The sequence below is a fragment of the Mastigoproctus giganteus genome, chromosome 1 (genome assembly GCF_048544385.1).
Source record: "Mastigoproctus giganteus isolate SK-2022 chromosome 1, ASM4854438v1, whole genome shotgun sequence".
Lineage (NCBI taxonomy): Eukaryota > Metazoa > Arthropoda > Arachnida > Uropygi > Thelyphonidae > Mastigoproctus > Mastigoproctus giganteus.
Genome location: NC_143575.1, coordinates 16,771,053 through 16,793,913, shown reverse-complemented (window position 1 = coordinate 16,793,913; position 22,861 = coordinate 16,771,053). Strand labels below are relative to the sequence as shown.

At 35.8% G+C, this 22,861-nt stretch overlaps 2 protein-coding genes across 7 annotated transcripts in view; one reads left to right on the top strand and one right to left on the bottom strand.

Moving 5' to 3' along the window:
* Positions 1–18,227, top strand: part of LOC150090585 (GRAM domain-containing protein 2B-like) — a 196,386-nt gene extending 178,159 nt beyond the window's left edge. For 3 of the 5 annotated variants that reach the window (XM_090378898.1, XM_090378908.1, XM_090378917.1), the window contains exons 10-12: positions 232–336; positions 2,075–2,171; positions 17,036–18,226. In XM_090378898.1, the coding sequence (XP_090235024.1) occupies positions 232–336; positions 2,075–2,171; positions 17,036–17,167 (334 nt within the window). In that variant the 3' untranslated portion in view covers positions 17,168–18,226. Of the gene's footprint in view, positions 1–231; positions 337–2,074; positions 2,172–17,035 lie in introns of all 5 variants that reach the window. The other 2 variants (XM_090378926.1, XM_090378889.1) reach the window with 2 other exon arrangements.
* Positions 18,228–18,457: 230 nt separating this feature from the next.
* LOC150090584 (uncharacterized) overlaps positions 18,458–22,861 on the bottom strand; it is a 168,321-nt gene continuing 163,917 nt past the window's right edge. For both annotated transcript variants that reach the window (XM_090378868.1, XM_090378876.1), the window contains exon 12: positions 18,458–18,788. In XM_090378868.1, coding sequence (XP_090234994.1) covers positions 18,700–18,788 — 89 coding nt within the window. In that variant the 3' untranslated portion in view covers positions 18,458–18,699. The remainder of the gene's footprint in view (positions 18,789–22,861) is intronic.

Here is a 22,861-nt window from a genome sequence, read left to right as displayed (position 1 = left end):
GAAATTAATGAGTTGTTTTTTTCCCCATCCAAGCTCACAGACCCCCTGAAATCCTTCCACACACCCCCAAGGGGTCCGTGGACCCCTGGTTAAGAAACCCTGTTCTACAGCAACTTTATTTAGGGTGTTTTAAATGTTTATTGTTTTTTCAATTAATATTTATTGTAAAGCTATTGTTAAGTTCACAGATATAGTAAAGACTATATTATGGTCTTTATTTTACATTTACAGGCTTGTCTTGTTGTTTACATCAGCTACTGTACTCATATATCGTATAAGTGTTGTTCATCGTCGGATGGCTGTGGCTGAAAACTGGCAAACTGATGTTATTAGTAGGTGAGTGTTCTGTTTCCTAAAATATTGATGACATATTTTTTTAAATATGTATTCTTACCAAAGTACCAAATAATTATGAGAAATGTATGGTCTAACAAAAGAACTTGCATCTTTTCCTATAGCAGTTCTAATTTTTGTCAATATTCAAAAAAAATGACAGAAAAATATAGGGCAAGATTAGCATAGATTTGGACGATATTGTGTGATGCAGGCAAAGTTAACTATTGTCACTTTTGCTAATCATTAGGCATCTCCTGTTCTGCTGCATGAACAAGAACATGATACTAATGATAGGCATAATTGAATGATTTCCAATCAAATGGATAGTAATCAAGAGATTTCAATAATCAAATGGATAGTAATCAAGAGATTTCAATAATCAAATGACTAGTAGTTACTGACTACCAATCATTTGATTGTATTATTCAAATGATATAATCAAATGAAATGATTTGCTGTAATCTATTATAGCCTCTTGATTGTGCCTGCCCATCACTACATGATACCAATGGCTCTTGCTGTTAGTTTTAAATGGAGTCGGGGGGGGATGAGTTCACAGATTACCTTTTAGAATATTTTTGAAATTCTTAGCAAAAATGATAACTTAAATATTAAGTAAAAATAACAAAAAAGTACCAAAAGTATGATTAGTTTAGAAAAACAGATAAGTAATGACGTTTTCATTTCTAATCTGCAGTTATAAGAAATTTGGCAGTGTAAATGTTTAATGAAATTAGCAACTGTCATTGATTGCTGTTTGCCATGTCTGCATCATACTGTTGCTGGAGTTGACAAAGCAAAAATACCAGTGTGATATACTGTTTGCCACAGTCATGTAGTTCTCTCTTATTGCACAAAAATCCTCAAAAAAAAAAAAAAAAAAAAAAAAGAAATTCCTGCATCAGGAAGTAATACTAACTGAAAGAAATCGGATATATCTTAGATTAAGAATTGCTTATAAGTAATTGGTACCCAACGTAAGTTTGAGGAGTGAGAATATCTAAAATTACTTCAGTGTCTGCAATTAGTAAATATCAGCAAGAAGAGATTCATTTAGTTATTTCTGGTAAAGTAAAACATTTGTAACTTTGAGAGTTGGACAGAATGACTTTTTATATAGCTTTGACTTTATGATAAACATCTTTACTAAATTTATAGTAATGTCCTCTATATAGCAAAACTCTCCTTAAGAGTACGTTTGAATGTTAATCAATTCTATGGATGTCAAGGTAATCCTAAAAAATTACTTTAGTTTTTAGAGTAGCTTCAGGTTAGAAAAATAATGGAGTTATTTTTCTAACCTGAATTTTTCTTCTCCGCTACATATCATAAATTTTATAGTAAGTGGTTCAACTCATTCTTCCATGAGGTTGCCAGTTTTCGAATACAAATTTTCCCATTCGTGTACTGAATGCATTTTTGCTATCTATTACTCTGATACCTTATATAGATGGTTGTGGCAATTCTCTCTTTTTTTTTTTTTTTTTTTAAACTATTTGGGGGGAAAAAAAAAAAATCTCTAGCTTGACTACTTGTAGGTTTGCTACATTTAAACAACTTGCACTTGTTTATTAACACCATTACTAAATACTACTACTTTGAGACAAAATGAATTGAGCCTGGCCAATACCAGAATTGATAAGGTACAAACTTCAGTTTTGGTGTATATGCCTAAAAAAAGTAATCAAACTTATGTGGTGCATCTTATAATTTGACTTATTCTGAATTATTTCTATAGGTTTAATGACGTTGCACAGAATAAGAATGCAGACGTAACAGCTGATGTGTCAAAGCTTGTTCAAGGCATTAAGGACCATGTTAATCAATTAACCCAGGTAAATTTTGATTTCTTTAGTGTGTGTCCTTATATAAGAATTCTTTACATTAATATATTCACTGCCCTTTTTTTTTTTTCTGAAATAAACTATCATAGCTTTTATTTATAGATTCATCTATAAGCAGCTACAAAGTGAATCTATATGGAAAAACCTTAATTCCACAAATTTCAAATTGTAGAAATTTGTGGAGTTAAATTTACTTCAATGTTATCACATATCATTGAAGTGTCTTTTTGCCTTAAAAAGCTTCATACCTTGTTAAATTATAAATCATTATCCTGTATCCAAATATTGGTTCACTGTCGGTTTTTGAGATAACAATAAGGCATAATCGTGCTTACAGAATAGTTTAGGGCTAATAGGGCTAATGAGGCGGCAAAAAGCTTTGAAACTGTGCCATATGGGTAATGGTATGTGCTGAGAATAAGTAACAATAGTCTTCTCCTATGGTGAAGCGTTACTTATTTGAGGTAGTGCAATATCATGGCAACTCTTTGTGAAGGTATTCACAATATGAGATATACTTTATGATGCCAATTTATAACTATTTAAGTAGTTTGCTACGTACAGAAATGATGCAATTGCATTAACTTGTACGTTAGGCATAATCATGCTTGACTTATTTCTTCTAGATAGCCATTTCCTTCTCTTTGAGGAGGGTTATTATCTGGTCTGTTGTGCAGGTTGTTTTGTCCTTTATTATGGCATGGTCCCAGTATAGTTTGCGAGTAAGGGTCTCTAGTACAGCCTGCGGATTGTACTTGTAATACAGTACACTTTCTTTGATCAACTGGTATTTTTGCACTAGCTTCTGATGTATTATCCTGGAAACCTGGTCACATCTAAGCATGTACTTCACCTGGGTGTCATCTGTCATGGTTCCTTGGTGATGTAGTTCCTGGTGTGGGGTTAGAGCCCGTGACCACGAAATACGGAGGATGCGGAAAGGTCAGGGAATGACCACCGCATATCCCCGGAGCAATATGGCCTTAGTTGCTAATGCTACTAAAAACCAAATAACAAACAAGGTTCCTGGTGTTGATTATCTGGTCTTGGATGGGGAGCATGAATCCTTCAGTCTCAGGAAGAACCTTCCAGTCGTGAGCCATATGTTGGAAGCCATACTATCTATGTAGTCTTGGAGGTCATTGCAGTGTCTGCTATGGAGTACCTTCTTTGTTCATTTTTCTGTCATTGTTTCTTCTATCAGTCTCAATGGCAGACTTAGGTGGTGTTGGCGGCTCTTGGTCATCATTATCCTGGTAGATCTCATAATCTCCTCTGTCTTGGTCCAATCTGTGATCAGGCTTCTCATTCTCTGATGGTATTTCTCAGTCAGGCAGGCCTTGATCTCCTTGTGTTCTAACTGATGAGCCTGTATCATCCCCAGATATTTGCAGGTCTCTTCCTCTGTCATGGTTTCAATCTCTTCACCAGTTTTCAGCTGGTAGTTTTGGCCGACTGGCTGTCCTTGATGCAATCCATGGGTCTTGTATTTGTCTAGGCCAAATTGCATCCTGATGTCATTGGTGATCTGGAGTAGCTGTTGGAGTTGATTCTGAGTTGTGCCACAGGGTTTGATGTTATTCATGTACATCAGGTGAGAGAAGATGTACAGGTTCCACCACCCTATTTTTAGGGTATATCCATACTTGCTGTTATTGAGCGTGGTGGACAGTTGGTTGAGTGCTAGACACATCCATAGTGGGTTCAGGGCATCTCCCTGGAAGATTCCTCTTCTGATGGGGATTGGTCTGGGAGTGATGTTCTTGACCTTGATGGTGGTCCTCCATTTCACCTGGTTGCTTCTAGGAAGTTTGTCAGTGTTGGATTGACTCTGTAGATCTTCAGTGTCTATCAGCAGGTATAGGGCACAGAGTTGAAGGCCTTGTGGTAGTCTATGTAGACTGTGTTTGGGTTGTGGTGCTTCTTGTAGGCTTATTCCATAACTACCACATCAATAGTCAACTGCTCCTTGCAGCCTTTGATTATCTGCTTACAACCCTTCTGCTGCTTACCCATGATGTTCTGGCTCTTCAAGTGGTCTGATATCTTAGTTATGCAGCTTGTCAGATCTTGTACGTTGTTGGGAGACGAGTGATCAATCTGTACTTTGCTGGGTTTGTGGTGCCTTTGCCTTTAGATAGGTGATTCCTGAAGTCACAGATTCTGGGATTGTGTCAAGTGCCTTATATGGGTGAACTGCTCCACTGTGTGCTTAGCTGAACTTCTTGTACCTTATTATTATTATAGCTGAAAAGGTATCTTCGTTGTAAACAAACTGCTTTTAAAATCAGGATTGATTCACTTTATGAAGTAGCATTAGAGTTCAAAAGAATAGTACCACAAAATTGTTATGGGTATGACAACATTTCATAACTTAAATGACAATTGTTTGATATATGATGGCATCGACCAAAAAATTGCCTGCTTCATTTGTTCATTCTTCTAATAATTTATCTAGTCCTTTTTAAATTTATACAAACTACCCACTTCTGCAATACCGGGTGGAAGTTTGTGTTAACTATCAATTGCACTCTGAAGGTAAATTTCTGCACTCATACTTTTCCAATTTAAATTTAATATCACTGTGTATGTGTCATCTGAGTAGTAAAACTGCCACCAGCATTTAGCTTACTCTTAAACTTTTTTTTAAAAGCCTCAAACATTCCGGCTTGGTTACCACAGATGCTGCAATTTACAGAACCCCAGTCTTTATTGGTAAGAATGTCCTTTGTACCTCCAACTAATCTCATTGCTCCTCTCTGCACCCTTTCTAATAGATCTGTTATTCCTAAAATGTTTTCAGTATTCCAGATATGGCCTAACCATTGCTGTATATAACAGATCATCACCTCCTTGTACCTATCGGCAAAGTTCCCGTATATCATTGGCAGAACCCTGTATCCTGTATATCATTGACTTGTGTGCACTGCTCAGAGAACTTCATATTTAGCTATACGATTACTCCTAGGTCTTTCTTATTATCAACTATTTAGAGCTTGGTGCTATCCAAATGCCATGAATTAAAAAAAAAAAAAAAAAAAAAATTAGAAACATTTAAACTTGTATACCCTGGATCAGAGGAGCTTATATCACAGTTATTTACAAATTGCATAATTAACAGGGTTAAAATTAGACATGTACAAAGGACATGCAAGCAAGAACAAAAATCAGTAAAGAATATTCTGTACTGAACCAGGTGGAGGGAGACAGTCAGATCCCATTATATTCCCCAACCCTGAATTTGGAGGTAAAAGAAGTTACAAAAGATTTTACTCTTCTTTTTCACTTTAATCTGTTTTCTATCCTAAATGTCAGTTGCCATTTTTCAGCCCATTTGCCAAATTTATCTAGATCTTGTAGCACACCTCGACTTAATGTCATTAACTACCCTGCCATAGCAGAGTGGTCACATGCCAGGGTGTGTGTAAGTACACTTGCTTTGAGTGACTAGGATTCAAGCCTGCTAAAAATGGTGCTGTTTCTTGTAGTCTCTCTATCTTGTGAACTCCTCTGACCATGTGGTTGTCCTGGAACGTAAACATTTTAATTTTTTTAATGAAATGACCAAACTTTAGTCATTAAACTTGAAAAATTCTTGCATCAATATCATTGTCCCTTTCACGAGTGGGTTTCTTGACCATATGCATGTGACTTGGAGTGATATTTTTTTTTTAAGAAATTTGATGCTAAAAACTGAAACTATGCACATAACTGCTTTTAAATATTAACTTTTTACTATTTTGACTTTATTGGAAAATATTAGGGCAGGATTAGTATCAAAAATTTGTAAAAAAATAAATAAAATATAAAAATGGCTACTGTTAACACACTTGATACATAGCAGCACATCTCTGTAGAGTTTAAAGTGAATCAGTGTGTGTGTGTATATATATATATATATATATATATATATATATATATATATATATATATATATATATAGAGACAATTTCTTGATATTGCATTAAAACAACTTTCAATGTGTGTGTGTGGTTTGAAATTTCTAGGAACTGCCACAGAATCCAAATATGCTCCAATTATTATAGCTGAAGGTTTGTTTCAACTATGCTAATGCTGCTGCTTTAATATAATTGAAATAATGCAAGAAAGCAAGCTTTTCACTTTTGCTGCTGGCTTTTCTAGTAACCTTTTTGACCTGGGATTAAGTCAATCTGGGGTGGAGAGGGCAGATGTTTTTAGGCTTCCTTTTCACTGTGCCGCTGGCAAATGATATTTGACAAAAATATCTGGTTTTTCTTTTATCAAAGTGGAGGGAAAAAGTTCTAAAAGTCAGGTGGATCCCCCCACCTCCAAGTAGATTAAAAACCCAATGCTATATATTTGCATCGTGATGCAATGAAAGGTGCAGCATCAACTGTCCATCCCCTGCAGTAGTTCATCTAGTTGTTCTTCCTTAAATTTATTTATTCAGACTACCTACTTCAACAAAAGACAGGCATTTGTACAAACTATCAACTACCCAGTTGCTGGAGGCAGACTTCTGCAACCATCCTTCAGTTTCAATTTATACCCCCTCTTCATATGTGTAGTCTGAACAAGAGGAAGAATACCATCAGCATTCAGTTTGCTCAATCCATTCAAAGCCTTAAACACCTTAATCAAATCACCTTGCAGGTGTCTAGTTTCCAGATGCTGAAATTTGGAGAATTGAAGCTGTTCTTGGTAAGACTATCCTTTTGTTCCCTTCATCAATCTCTTTGCCTTTCTCTGCACCTTACAGCAGATCTATATCCTTCTTAACATGAAGCTACCAGAACTTTATTCATTATTCAAGATGTGGTCTAACCATCGCTTTGTACAGTGGGATAATCACCTCATCCCAGATTGCAAAATTTCTGTATATATTTGACAAAACGCCACGAGCTATCTTGGCAGCCTGTCTGCATTGCTTCATCATATCTGGCTATGCAATTAACCTCAGGTCTTTCATTTCCCACTACCTTGAGTGTAGTACCACACAATTGGTACATTAGTTTAGGATTACTGCTATCCACATGCAGTGCCTTGCCTTTTGTCAATGTTAATTTTAACTGCCATTTATTGGCCCATCTACCTAATTTTTTTAGATCTTGTTGCAGTAGCTTATCCTGATTATTGGATAAACTACTGCAATGGTAGCTTATCTTATTGATAGCTAAGCTATCAATAACCTCCCTGCCAATCTTTGTGTTATCTGTAAACTTAGACATTAAGCCCAATATACCTTAATCAATATCATTAATAAATATTAAAAACAAAAATGGCCCTAGCACTGAACCCTGGGGGACTCCACTGAAAACATTAGTTTATGAAGAGCAGTGCCCATTGATAAGATAACCACTCTCTGTCTTCTTCCACATAACATCCTTTTATCCATAGGAGTAACTTGCCATTAATGTCACATTGCTCCACTGTGTACTGCAGTCTTTTATGTGAAACGCTGTCAAAAGCCTTCCTGAAATCCAAGTAAATAATATCAAAATTATTTTTTGCTTCCAGTCTGTGGTTGCTGCATCATTTTATCTAGTGAGATTGGTCAGACAAGACTGCCCCTTAAGAAATCCATGCTGACTACAGTATAACTGCATTCCAGTCTAGATTGGCTTTCATTACTTCTTTATCCAGATACTCCATTATTTTCCCTGGAATAGAAGTTAAAGCTATAGGTCTGCACACTGCTTTCAGACTTGTATTTAGTATTACTGTCCCTTTGTGCAAAGTAACCAAGAGCAGTTGCTCATCATATAATACTACTATATGTATTTATAACTTTTTTATTATTTGTTTATATATCTCTCTATACATTAAAAAAGTTTTCCTCCTGGTAATATTTATTTACGCCAATGGGAGAACAGGGCGGAGCAATTACATCATTACAAATGCACAGGCAAATAATTACATAGATAATTTCCAGATTAGATTTCGATTAATGGATTATAATGTTAGTATAATGTTATTATTATATAAATGCAGTTGAATCTTGTTAATACAAAGTTCAAGGGACCTTAATTTTAACGTTTTGTAATAATAAGGTCCCCCAAAAGTGTCAAAATTTCACTTTTTTTTTTTTTGGTACATTTTATATATATATAGGAATAATAATATTAAAAATAAATTCATTTAAATTAATAAAATAATACAAATAAAATATAATAAAAGCCTTGTATAACAATACAGCAATAAGAATAATACGTCTTTTAAAAATTTTATTATATGTGTAAGATAAACACTAAGAAAAAAGCAATTAATGGGAATGAAACTATTGTAGTTGTATTATTATCTATTTTGATATATACGATATTTTAGTATCACAGAAAAAAGAATTCCTATCTTAATATAAAAGGAGACATACAAACCATTTAACTTTTTAATAAATTAATCTAATTTAAACAAAGAATCCAATTTGTTTGCACAGTTTTTGTCCTACATGCATTTCTAACTACAGCACAGGTATTATCAAATGCAATAGTTGTTTCTTTATCAGCATTACTGCAGACCAACACATTCTCTATTATGTTCAATGCATTTTGGGCATCTTTTTTAGATGGCAGTATGCATTAGTAGAGGCATATGATGCAAGAAAGCAAGCTTATGCAGCATCAGCCAAAAAAAAAACCACTCCCATTTCACCCCTCTGTTCGTTTGAAATACCTGTCCAGCTGAGCCTTAAATTTATTTAACTATCAATTTCCACAAGGGATGGAAGTCTGTTCCACCAACCAACCACCCACTGGCTAAAGGCAAATTTCTGCACATCTATCCTACATCTGTCTTTCCTCAATTTGAATATATGCCCTCTCAGGTGATTATTCTGAGCAAGAGGAAGAATCCCATCAGCATTGAGCATGCTGAAACCATTCAAGGCTTTATACACCTCTATCAGATCACCTCGCCGGTGCCTAGTCTCCAGACACTGTAATTTGTAAAACTTAAGCCTTTCTTCGTAAGAGTAACCCTTTGTTCCATTCACTACTCTTGTTGCCCTTCTCTGTACTCATTCCAGCAGCTCTACATCCTTCTTGAAATGAGGCCTCCAGACCTGTATATAGTACTTAAGGTGTGGCCTGACCATTGCCTTATACAAGGGAATAATCTCCTCATCCCTGCTAGAAAAATTCCTGTATATCATTGACAAGACACCGTGAGCTACTCTTGCACCCATCTGCACTGCTCAGAGAACTTCATATCTGCCTGCACAATTACCCCCAGGTCCTTTTCATTCTCTACCACTGTCAGTGTAGTACCACAGAGTTGATACGTTGCTCTGGGGTTACTGTTTCCCATATGTAGTACTTTACATTTGTCAATGTTAAACTTCATTTGCCACCTCTTCGCCCATCTGCTCAACCTTTCCAGATCCTGTTGCAGCAGCAGCATAGCGTCAGTAGTGTCCTTAACAACCCTGCCAACCTTTGTATTGTCTGCAAACTTGAACATTACACTTGATATACCATCATCAATATCATTTATAAATACAGAAAACAACAATGGACCCAACACTGAACCCTGAGCGACTCCACTAATAACATTAGTCCACGATGAGCAGTGACCATTGATTACCCTCTCTGTCTTCTCCCTCTCAACCATCCCTTTATCCATAGCAGCAATTTGCCTCCAATGCCACACTGCTCCAATTTGTGCAGCAGTCTTCCATGTGCAACAGTATCAAAAGCCTTTCTAAGATCCAAATATATAATTTCAAAGTTATTCCCTGCATCCAGTTCTTTTGTGACTGCATCATAGTATCCAATCAAATTGGTTGGATACTATGATGAACATGTAGAAAAATTCTACCTCTTGAGCCTTGCACAATCACTCCAGGGCCGAATTGACTGATAAGGCTCTCATCATATACTCCCTCCTATCATATCTGGGCAGAATTGCAGACAATTTCAAATTCAACCCTAACTTGCAGCTTTTTTTTCAACATTGACTTGTACGTGTTAAGTAATTCTGCCAGTCTCCTACTCTTAACATCATTAAGGCTGCGTACAACAATATCACCTTTTGTGCCCTTAAAAGATATTTGCTCTACATCATCAACCTTTGCCCCTGCAGACATACCCTAGTCCTGTTCCACCTATCAGTATGCACAGAGGTAATGATATCTATGAAAAAGTAGCGATGTAGTGATCTAATATGCCATTCATATGCAATTTAGCCTGGAGTACACGGGTTGAAGGAGAGGGGGAAGTGAGTTGATATCATAACTAAACTCACTTCCTTATCTAATTTTTTTTTTTTTGGTAAATATCAGTATTCTGAAATATTAAAAATAAAATAAATGACCATGGATTTCTTGTTGAAAAAAGAAACTTGAAAACGAGAAGCAAGTACAGTCCATTCCGGTTATTTGGGACACATTGGACCTAGTGCATTTTGGCCCGATTAAGTGGCTGCCCCAATTATCCGAAGTTTCACATAAATAGTTAAAAATACAATGTACCCCCCCCCCTTTACAATTGATTCACTGTACAATCAAATCACGTTACGACGAACTCACCATAGTAAAGTACCGTTCACTATACAATGCATAGAAAGTGCCGGTCATTGCGATCACGTTTCTGAATTGAATTTTAATTCTATTAAACAGTGATTCTAATTAGCGAAAATAGAAGGAATATTATCCACAGGCTATAAAAACAAAGATATATTAAGCATATCTTAATAACAAAGATATATAAATTTACCCTTTATTACCTTACCAATTAAAAAAATTAAATGATAAGTGAAAATTGGAATATACGTGATAATTGGAATAATTAATACGTACTGTAATATGTACACAGTAACTAGTTGACATTTCTGTTCACTGACATTTGTGGGTGGGGGTTAAAATATAAAACAGTAAAAAGATAAACAATCAATAACAAAGAACACGGCACACAAATTGCAAGTGAGAACGGAGTGACAAGTTACAAAGCTTAAAAAATAGGAATAAAGAGATCTGAAAATTAATTTTTTTATATGATTGGAGATTTCGTGGAAGTGTTAACACATTTCGCCATAATAACCCACGGAATTCCAGCTGTCGGTATTATCGTAAATTCAGTAAGATTGAGTTTACTGTCCGTTTATGATAGATTTCACTAACAGAAAAGCCCAATAAGCAGGTGACTGCTAATTGGTTTGGGGTTGTGACCTCCAGAATTTCGACCGAACCATGTGGTACTGTCAGAGAAAATAGTAGGGTAATCTCCAGTGCTGCAGTCTCCTGCCCCAATTAAGAGAAGTAAACCCTGGCTATTTTCTCGATTGGTTTCTGTTTTTTAAGATTTGCCCCAAATAAACAGCTGCCCTGATTAACTGGTGGCCCAAATAACCAGAATCCACTGTACTTCTAGTATTGCAACTGTGGTCGATGAAAACACAATATTGTCCCAATTCAAAGTGAGAATGAACAACCGTAGCCTTTTGTTCCCCAAAAATCTGAAGTGAAAAAACAGGAACCAACTAATAAAAGACCAAAACGAAAGTATGATGACAGTTATTTGAATTTCGGCTTTACATATGTTGGAAATAAAGATGCTCCTGATGCACAGTGCATCGTATGTAATAAAATATTAGCAAACAGTTTTGACTCCCACTAAACTTGTGTTTTGTAAATATATTGTGAGACGAAAAGTGTTCCGTGACTAAAGTTTGGGAAATGCTGTATTAGACAGTGAAGCGCATGCACCAGGTTGGTGTACATTAAATGGAAGAGGCACAAATTGTTACTGGGCAGAATCAGATACTTTCTGTTGATAATGTAGAGTGGATATGTGGGATGCATGCCAACTGCCTCCATAATGTTCAGCAACCTCATGCTTCACCGTCTAATACATGGCCAAGCTTGGCATCACTTGATGTTCCTTTTTTTTTTTCTTTGGTAGTTGTTGGCGCATCGGCTTCTGTGGCCATAATGCACCTCCCAAAGTTTTTTTTTTTTTTTTTTTTTTTTTTTTTGCAGTATTTTGATCCAAGCCAGAGGTGGGATTCGAACCCGTGACTTTGGGTTGCCAGGTAGGCACTTTACCCACCCAGCTAGCCCGGTCGGCGCTTGATGTTCCATGGAAAAAATTTATTTTTTTTAAATATTTGTATAGTTTGTAAATATTTTAGTTCTGCTCTTTCGGACACAAACAATATTCCTCATCCATTATGGAATCTGAAGAAGGGCCTTTACCTAAGTGACCTAGGTAAATAACTACATGGTGATATTTGTTCAATCTTGAGAATGCTGCATGCTGGGGTAGCCAATGGGGATGCAGGTCATGTGGGTGGGACAATTATGTCACTACAAATGCACAGGTAAATAATTACATAGGTCCTTTCCTAATTAGATATTGATCAATGCGTTTCAAAGGTGTACCCTTTATGTAGAAAAGATTTGACTTACTCATACCTCTACATTTTACGTAGAAGTGTGCACTGGGGTTGGAGCCCTAGTTTAATATTAAAATTATTAACAAAAAAAAATTAAGAGTACAATTATTGCCAAAAATGAAATAAAATTTTAAAAAAAATTTTCATAAAAAAAACTAATAGTACATTAACAGATGCACTGTTTAAAGCAATGCTGCTGTGAAAGGGTCACGGAATTAGGTTACTTTGAATTTTAAGAAAGCACAATTGTGTACTTTCCTTGTAAAGGTGAATCCCACAGTCATTTTCAGACCTTCAATATCCTGAATTTTTATAGTTGAGACATTAGCAGTTTTAGTATTAGGACAAAATAATGCTGGAAGCAAACTTAAACAAGCAAAAAAGAAAAAAAAAAAAAATTGCCATCCTTTATAATTTGTGCAGTCCTTTACTCATTCAAAGCACAACTCCACAATACCAGATGGAAGTTTGTTCCAACAGTCAGTTATTCTCTGGCTGAAAGCAAATTTTAACACATCTATCCAGCAATCACCCTTTCCCAATTTCAGTTTGTCCCTTTGCATGCATATTTTAAGACCAAGGATACCACCAGCATTTGATTCATTCAAGCCATTTTAAGCTTTAAACACTTCAATCAGCTCTTTTTGCAGATGCTTCAATTTACAGAACCAGTCTTTATTTGGTTTATAGGAGCATTAGCAACTAAGGCCATATTGCTCTGGTGATATACAGTGGTCATTCCCTGACCTTTCCACATCCTCTGTATTTGGTGGTCACGGGCTCGAACCCCGGTCTGATCAAGAAGCATGTGTTACGCACTGCTGCTCCTGCCCACGGAGGCGCCAACCAGCCTTTCTTGTTAAGAGAATGCTTTTTTGATCTTTGCTAATCTTGCACCGATTACAGCCTATTGTTTTATACAATAGGATAGTAGCATTTCTCTGCTTGCTGACAAAATTCCTGTATATCATTGACAGAACACCAGGAACTGTTGTGGCAGCCAGTCGGCTGCCACAACAGTTCCTGGTGTTAGGTGCATATATGGGGTACTATCCCAGTAAAGGTGTTGAAATAAAATAAAAAAAAGTTACTTCTCCATTAGGTTTTTCTGTCTGGGCTCATTATTGTCTAGGTCTGTTTCATTCTCCACTACCTTGACCATTGTATTAGCAAATGATATTATTGCCTTGGAATTATTATCACCCAAGTACAGTACCATGTATTTATTAATGTTAAACTTCAATTGCCACTTATCAACCCATCTGAATGATTTAGCCAGGTCTTGGAGTAGAATAACCTGATTAAGTCAGTAAGACTCTGCCCAAAGTTGGGCAGGGTGTTTAGTGATTATGGATACATCAGTATCATTTAATAAATAATAAGCAGTAAGAGTCCTATACCCTGATGGACTCCACTCATTAATCCATGAAGAGCAGTGGCAATTAATAACCATTTTCACCTGCTGTCCAGCAGTAACATTGCTACACTGCCCCAATTTGTATAAGTCATTCATGTGGAATAGTATCAAAATCTTTCCTGAAATTTAGGTATGATGTCCAAATTGTTTTTTGCCGTCAGTTGCTTTGTAACTATCTCATGTCTAATCAGATTGATCAGACAGGATCTCCCATTTACAAACCCACATTGTGACCCGTAAAAAATACATTCCTGTCAAGGTATTGCTTTTTACTTTTGCTATATTACTTTTTTAACCACAGACTTTATTTTTTCTGACACAGAAGTCAGATTTATCTAACAGCTGCCAACTTTTCATTTTCTCAAAGCTAGAGATGTCAGTTGTAAACAGGAAGAAAATGAGATTTTTAGGCCAAAACAGATGGAAAGTTTTTTTTTTTTTAACAAAAAAAGAAAAAAGGGGCAATTTTTGGAATAAGTGGGTTTGAGTAAAGTCCATACTGCACTATAAATTAAGTTTTGCTGACAAAATACACAGGACTTTATTACTACAGTATGCTTTTGAACATTAACTTGTATAAGATTTTTCTGTCTGGATTTCTGTTCAGATTATGTCAGACAAACTGATTAAAATTGCTTCAAGAAGGATACTATACAGGCTTTGCATCTCTTCAGAAATGTCAGTTTTGTTCATAACAGTGGCCCTGTTGTTCAAGTGGTGAAACCCATGTTTAGTCTCTAGAGCAAAGTTTCTGGTATCCCCCCCCCCATACTATTTCAACCCATGCACAGTACTAAGTACTATAGATTTTGATACCTTTCGTGTTTGGGGTTTTCATAAAAAAAAAAAAATTTGGCTGTTAGCATTTCTAAAACTTTCCCAGAAAAAGATATTTATTATTTTTTAAATCAGGTTAAATATTCCTCATAGCAGTGTTGAGCTTCATTGTTCTTTCTCCTGCTTTGTGCTACAAAAGTAGAAATCATCCCAATTGGTTACATACCACTGGACCAGTGGTATGTAACCAATTGGGACAGAATATAGCCAAACTTTCAGTCACTGGCTTGCTTTACAAGATTTGCAGCTTGTGTGGTATTCAATGTTTATCTTTATCTTTGAATGAAGTTAAAGTACAAGTAATAGGCTCTCTAAGCTTGGCCTTTGTACAGTAGGGCCCCACTTTTCAGCATTCCGCTAATACGGCAGTTTTCAATTATATTCCTGCTCATTACGTTTTGGCGCTTGTTCCGCTTTTTCGGCATGATGTGCTCAGCAGAAGGGCTTTAGGTGCAATTTTATTGTCAGTGATTTAATCTGTTTACTAGTCTAGCGGATGCACTACTATGAGTGGGATCTTCTCTTTTGCGGCTGTTTTCCATGTTGCTTTTTTTGTGTTTTTAAGCACCACCAGTTAAAACTTAGAATAACCTGGATCTATCATGGCTCTGGTGAGTGGGTAGTCCAAATTTGTGTTCTTGGAATCAGTTCCATTCAATTCTGACAGGGTGCATTATCATGCAGGAAAATGTATTTGCATACAAGGCAAACCATAAAAGGTTGTGCTTGGTCAGAAAATTGTCAAATGCTGTTCCACTGGTATTGAGGGGCACCATCTAAACACTCCCTACACCATTAGTCATCACCAGCCTGCATTATTGATATCTGGAGGGCTGGGTCTACAGACTTGTGCTGTTTCTGCCATTTTTTTTTTTTTTTTTTTTTTTCCTCCTATTGATAGCAACCAGGATCCTGAGCTCACAACTTTATCTGCTTGCAGAAGTGGAACTTGGCTCGGTTGTTGACCTGTAATACCTGCTGTACCCTCTGTGACTGGGTACAAGTTGTGCAGTCTGAAATGCTTTTGTACTGGGTTGTTATTTGACTAACTGCAGCCTCTCTACTACTCTGCACAAGTGTTGTTGGCCCCCTGCATAGTTGTTTCCAACACGGGTTGCCATTGGCTGGGTGTTATTGGAGCAATCTCAATACACTCAAAACAGTCATACATGAAAACCCGAGCAGAACTGCAGTTTCTGAGATACTGATACCAGAAATATGTGCCAACCAAATCTCTCTCTCAAAGTCATTTAAGTCTTGTCCAGTCTCCCACTGAACTACACACACATCCAATATATCTATATATTCACCTGCTTTATACCTTATGGTACAAACTAGTGATGTTACCAAAAAAAAAAAAAACAAACCATTCCATTTCACAAAAAGGGTGGCCACTCAGTATATATGTAAATTGAAAATCTGCAACTCATTTTTTTTGTATGTGCCTAAAGAATGAAAATTTAAAGATTTTATTAAACTCTCACTAAAATTTAACTACTGAATGTTTTTATTGATGCTAATATTGAGTGTGCATGCAAATACTGTGCACAGTAAATGATTCCTAGTATTTGGTACTTGCTTTTGATAAAGGAATCTATCATTCCTTTATTGAAAGCAAGGCAAAGGGGGATTATATTTATTTCTTTTTGGATCTTAAAAAACCAGTTATAAACAAAAAAATGTATGCCACTTTGCAGGATTGGCAAATGAAGCTCAGAAAAGAACATTGGGATTTACTGTATTTACTTCAAAGTTAATATTATTACCTCAGAAATTTGATAAATTTTAAGATCAGCTAATTTTGCAGGTTCTAGAAAAATTGTGTAGCTCAAGTGTTTTGTGGTTTTGAATTTGTCCTTTACCTCAAAATCATAACAAAACAGCAGCACTAAAAAAAACAAACAAACTTAATTCTCTATTTAATATAGGCTCAGTGCATATGTTGAAAGTATTTGCATTCTGCTCTCACAATGCAGTGTACTGTGTTCATGTTAAAAAAAGTTTTTTTTTTTTTTTTTTTTTTTTGCACACAGGGTGGCTAACACTTTGAATAATTCGTTTAAATACCATAAATAACATCATGTAAATATAATATTAATAAGAGTATGAAAATGACTTCAAGAAGTTGTAAAAAAAATTATCTGTAAACTGATATACACCCTATGAATTTAAATTCTTCTTTTTTGATGCATTTTATCTTTAAAGCATATACTTTAAATTATTCTTTATGTAGGTGAGAGAATCACTGGAAGAATTACTGGTAACGGCCACCAAACTTGAAAACCTATGGAAGAGCCACTCATGTTACGTGAATGAAGAAACAAAGAAATCAAAATGGATGCACATGCCAACCCCTCTACATTAACAGTAATCAGATTCAAACTGGTTTTGAAATGTTGCACCTCAACTCATGAATACATATTGCATTTAAGAATGTTCTCTGTTCATGTGCCTAATATCATCTCAAAAAATTTGCTTTGCGATATGTAAATTACTGAACTTCTTAGAAAGCTGATATTAGAAATTTATTTATTCCACATGAATGTAAATGGCAGAAATCACGTTTCAATCCCTTCTCCTATTATATGGACTTTCTTTGGAGAGATATGTTAAATAAAGCTTGCCTTTCCAGAATTAATAATTTAAATGGAATCTTCATTCACACAGCTATTTGATTATTTTAATTAATCATGCATAGCAGTACATGAAATACACATACAAATATCATTTCTGAACTTAAACCATATGGTTTTTTTTTAATACAGAATCTCAAACTGTGACAAAAAAGGGGAGGGAGGGATAATTGTGCTGTTACAGTGCACCAGAGTACCATAACTACAAGTGACATTAGTAGTTAATGTAAATTCCAAATTGGGAAAAGGGCTTGAAACACCTGTGCTGTTACCAAATCTAAAGTAATTACTTCTGAATTCTTTATTCCATCTAGTTCTTTTAACTGAAAACAGAATTTCCGAACTAAATTTTGAATACTCTACAAACTAAATAATTATTTCTTGGTCACTATTTCTTTAATATAACTAATAATCAACACTGATCGTAGTTAGTCTCATAATAGAATATGCACTACAATGCAATCTGTATAATTTATACATCAATATTTCATTGATATAAAGTATATATTAATTTACATGAAGTGTATATGTGTAAATAGTTTCATTTTGAAATAATCCATGCTAGTCACAAGGAAGTAAAGCTGTGCAGTGAGGATGAATGTTAAAGCTAACTCTACATTCAGTGTAGATTTAAAAGTTAGTACCCACTTGTTGCTTAAACAAGTTGGCAACTGACTTTATAGCTATGCCTGGGCAGGTTGTTTACCAATTAATTTAAGTTTCTGTACTTTCTGCAAGGAAAATAGATTATCTGGATTCACTTGCAAAAATTTTATAAATTTAGTTCCATGATGGTGCTGGTATATAAAAAAAAAAAAAAAAAACAGAGGCAATTTCCAAAAATAAACTTTGCAATTAGCACAGGCCAACTTCTGTACTCACTCAAGGTCCTTGTATTCTGTGTATATAGTATGTATAAAAAGTTTCCTTTTTTTTCTTCCTCCAGAGAGAAAGAAAAGCTGTATTTCTCAGTGATATGTACTGATTTTCACATTTTTATTTACAATAAAAAGAATGCCAAAGAGATTTAGTATTTTATTTTCCATCAAGACATGTATCTCATTCTTGTGCAAAGCAAAATTGGACACTTACAAGATATACATCTCACAACAGAAATGGAATAAGAGCAATTATAAATTTATACATGTATGCACATATATGCCTACATATATATACAAACACATAGGTATATATGCATAGATGTGCTTATGTATAAATATACCAAAATGACAAGTTGGGCATGTATGTAAAATATGGTTGGAATTCAGCGCCTATACGGGTGATAGGCTTGGGTGGCAGGACGATTTGCTGCATCAGCTTGGGCATAAGCTCCTGTATTAGCTGGAACGTAACCTGGAATCATATATTTATTAACATTTTAATAACAATTTAAGTATGGCATGACTAAATTATGCACTGGATTTTGAGGCATTTATTCTTTCTAAACATATCAAAATAGTCTAGAACAAAGAAAAGTGAGGTGACTGTACCAACAGGAATATCAATATTCTTTCCCTCCCCACATAGCAACAGTTCAAAAATAAGTTATCATTATTAATAATACAAACACCCTAAACTTTTGTTCAACTTCCCAATGAATGATTAAGAACTCAGATCACTAACCTTTATTATGCTTACCAGCATCTTTACAGAATTTTGTCTATGGACAACAAAGATTCAGAATAAAGGAAATATACTACTATGCCATGGTGGTGGTCAGAATGAAACACTGTTTTATTTATTTATTTTTTAATTATAACAAAGTGCTTGCACATGTTTATAAGGGAGATCTTAACGTTAGATAAATGTACACTGAAAGGACAGAATTCATGGGCTAGCTGGTTCCTGGGCAATGCGACAGCACTGTCACCCCTCTTGCAGTGGATGAACCCACTGCTTACAGGTATATTGCATTCATGCAGATGGTAATTCAATGTCAGTACAGAAAAACACTGAGTTAACCGACTTTGAAAGAGGGATGATAGTGGGTGCCCGACGCATGGGTGGAGGTGGTACAGAAAAAGCAAGAAGAATCTCATCAACATTGAGCCTGCTCAATCCATTCCAGGCCTTATACACCTCAATCAGATCACCTCGCAGGTGACTTGTCTCCAGATGCTGCAATTTGCAGAATTTAAGCCTTTCTTGGTAAGAGCACCCCTTCGTTCTCATCAATCTTGTTGCCCTTCTTTGTATCCTTCCTAAATTGAGGCCTCCAGATCTGTATGCAGTACAGATCTGTACGCAATAATCAAGCCGTGGCCTAACCACTGACATATAAAGAAATAATCACATTCTTCTCCCTACTAGCAAAATTCCTATATATCATTGATAGTACCCCATGATCCGCTCTGGAAGCCTGTCTACACCGCTCAGAAAACTTCATATCTGACTGTACAATTACCCCCAGGTCTTTTTCATTCTCTGCCACCTTGAGTGTAGCATCCAGTTGGTATGTTTCTCTGAGGTTACTTCTACACATATGTAGTGTTGTTTGTTATTTGGTTTTTAGGAGCATTAGCAACTAAGGCCATATTGCTCCGGGAATATGCAGTGGTCATTCGTTGACCTTTCTGCATTTGGTGGTGACAGGCTCGAACTCCGGTCTAATCAAGAAGCATGTGCTAAGCACTGCTGCTCCTGCCCACAGAGGCACCTTATATGTAGTACTATGCATTTGTCAATTTTAAAATATGAAATATTTTTGCAGCAAATACAAAACTATCTTGAAATGCTTTCAAATTTAGTAAAGAAACTCCTAGGACTGATTCTGTTGAAATTGATACCAATGAGGAAAACTTACCTTTATCAGAATGGATTTGCAAAACACATCACAAATTTAAATCATACCGATTACAAGATCAGCACATGGTTAAACAAGTTGTGAAGAATCAAATGCGAGTAAAACAGAGGTGTAGAACTGAAAGTTCTGACTACTAGTGAAGCACTTCAGGCAGCTCTGGATAAGTTTTATAAAACAGAGAAACCCATTATATTTCACCAGATTGTAAAATCTGAATATGATTTAGAAAAATAATAAAAAAAATTCTATTCATATCAACTGAAAAATCTGGAATAACTCATCGACGAAAACTGCTTTCTCTGCCTAAGATTACCTAACTACGGCACTGATAGAAGAAGACAATTTCACCAATTATTGACAGAGCTGAAACAGATGACAACTGTGCAGGATAATAAACCTCTTGACATGGACACCTACACGTTGCAAGGGGACCTTCCAGATCAGCATCACTGGGATCCAATGCCATATACCTTGCTTCCAGGGTTACATCACTGGAATTTGCCATGTGCAACCATGACGCATGGAAACTTAGAAAGGATGATCTTGTGGTTGAGGGGGGGGGTCCACTAATTCACCACTTTGGTCCCTGCTTCAACCAGAGCATTCAATTAGGATCATTCAAGGTTCTTTTTGCTAGGGTCAACTGTATTCTAATAGGTCTCTTTCCCTCTTGTCTTTGGACAAAGTCAAGCCTTATTTGAAATACAGGGTTTCCACACAACCTTGTATGCAGTACCTTCTAATCTGTGAGTGGGCAGCCCCTTGCATAACTCTGGTGGGTAAGATACCCAGGGCATATGAAATCTTTTTATGCATATGAATACTTTGAATCCCTCTACTTCTTCTGGGGCACCTAGCTAACCAAACAAGTGATAATGTGAACACCTCAGTCAAAAAACCTAAAAATGAGAATACAGGTAGTTCCTGATTTACGAGTTAATTTGTTCCTAGTGTGATCATAATAAAGTCGTACAAATGTTAAAGAATGTTTATTCTTCATCATTGACTAAATGGACACTCGATGGTTCATCACTCTGCCTGAACAAACAAATGCATGCAGAGTACTACTGTATTATATAGTTGTATGAGTGGTTTGAAATGCTGTATTTACGATTGTTTAGCATTTATTTATTGCAATTAGTGTTCATATTTTTGAACTAGTTGGCTCAGTACTCGGTTTGTTGAAAGCACAAGGAGTCAAGGCTTTGGAAATGCTTCAAGAATCGCCTTTGTTTCCAAAACAGTCTTTTCCTTTCTTTATAAATTTCATAGCATACATAAGCATTTTTTTAAATCTGTAGCAAATTCAATCTTTCGAGCGCACTTTTCTAGTAAAGTGCGCTAGAAATTTGAATCTTGTGACTTGAAATCTCATTTGCCTTTTCTGTATTGAAAAGCTTTGTCAAGCCCCTTGAGAGTGAAGGAATGAACAGGAGTTTCAGCTGTTAAACCTTCTTCCTCAGCTTCTTCACATTTTGCCATTTAAAGGAGGTCTTCATTTGTGAACTCTCCATTGTGTACTTGAAGCAGATCAGTGACGTCAGCTGTAGAAACCTCAACCTACCATTGATTAGCAACATTTATGACTGCTTGTTTAATTTTGTACAGTTTCTGCTGGTTCTTGAAATATCAATAAACTGATGACAGAGTTTATTCCATACACACTTCATGTTCTCTGCAATTTTGTCCCACGCTCGTTTTGTTATTGTGATTGCATCTAAAATATGGAATTCTTTTCAAAAAGGAGGGAGTTGGGCCTCCATCTCTGCCTGAACAAACAAATGCATGCACAGTAGTACTGTATTATATAGTTGAGTGAGTGGTTTGAAATGCTGCATTTATGAATGTTTAGCATTTATTTATCGCAATTAATGTTCATATTTTTGATTTTCTTGATACTTGAAAAATATAACTCATAAAGTGAAACTGCCTGTACATCAGTGTCACCACTATTCCTCATTTTACATTACAATGGGGAGCAGGCATTTGGGAAAGTGTCATCCTTTTTCATCCAAAAAGGATTAAAATGGTTGGCAAGATCCCCAAAATCTTGTTAAAAGCCTACATTCTGAAGATATTTTAGTTGACACCTCATGTCCCAAAGATGCTCAGAAAATTCTAAAAGCAACATCGATAGGTGAATACCTATTGTTATGAACTCCTGATAAAACTGAATTCATCAATTGGTGTAACATGTAATATCAGAGTGGAACCTTGGACAAGATTTATTCTGAACTCAAAGACCAAGGTGTGAAAGCTATTGATTGAAAAGCCTATACATAAGCATAGGAACCTTGTTTCCACTTGAGTTCCTATCCTTACCTTCAACATCCCACGGCCTCCAATTTTCATTGTGGAGTCAAAGACCATGAAAGCAAAGAATGTTCAGCTCTGAAGGCAATTTTTACAAATTACCAAGGAGAGCACCTTGCATACTCTTGGGCATACCACAAGTGGATGGAAGAAAAAGAAATGCAAAAACAGAATTGAAAATTTCCTATCAAGAGGCCAAGAAACATCCAAACAGAAGTTATTTGGTTTTTTTTTAAGGAGCATTAGCAACTAAGGCCATATTGCTCTGGGGATATAAGAAGTTGTAAGCTGTTATATACCCAGAAGGTTT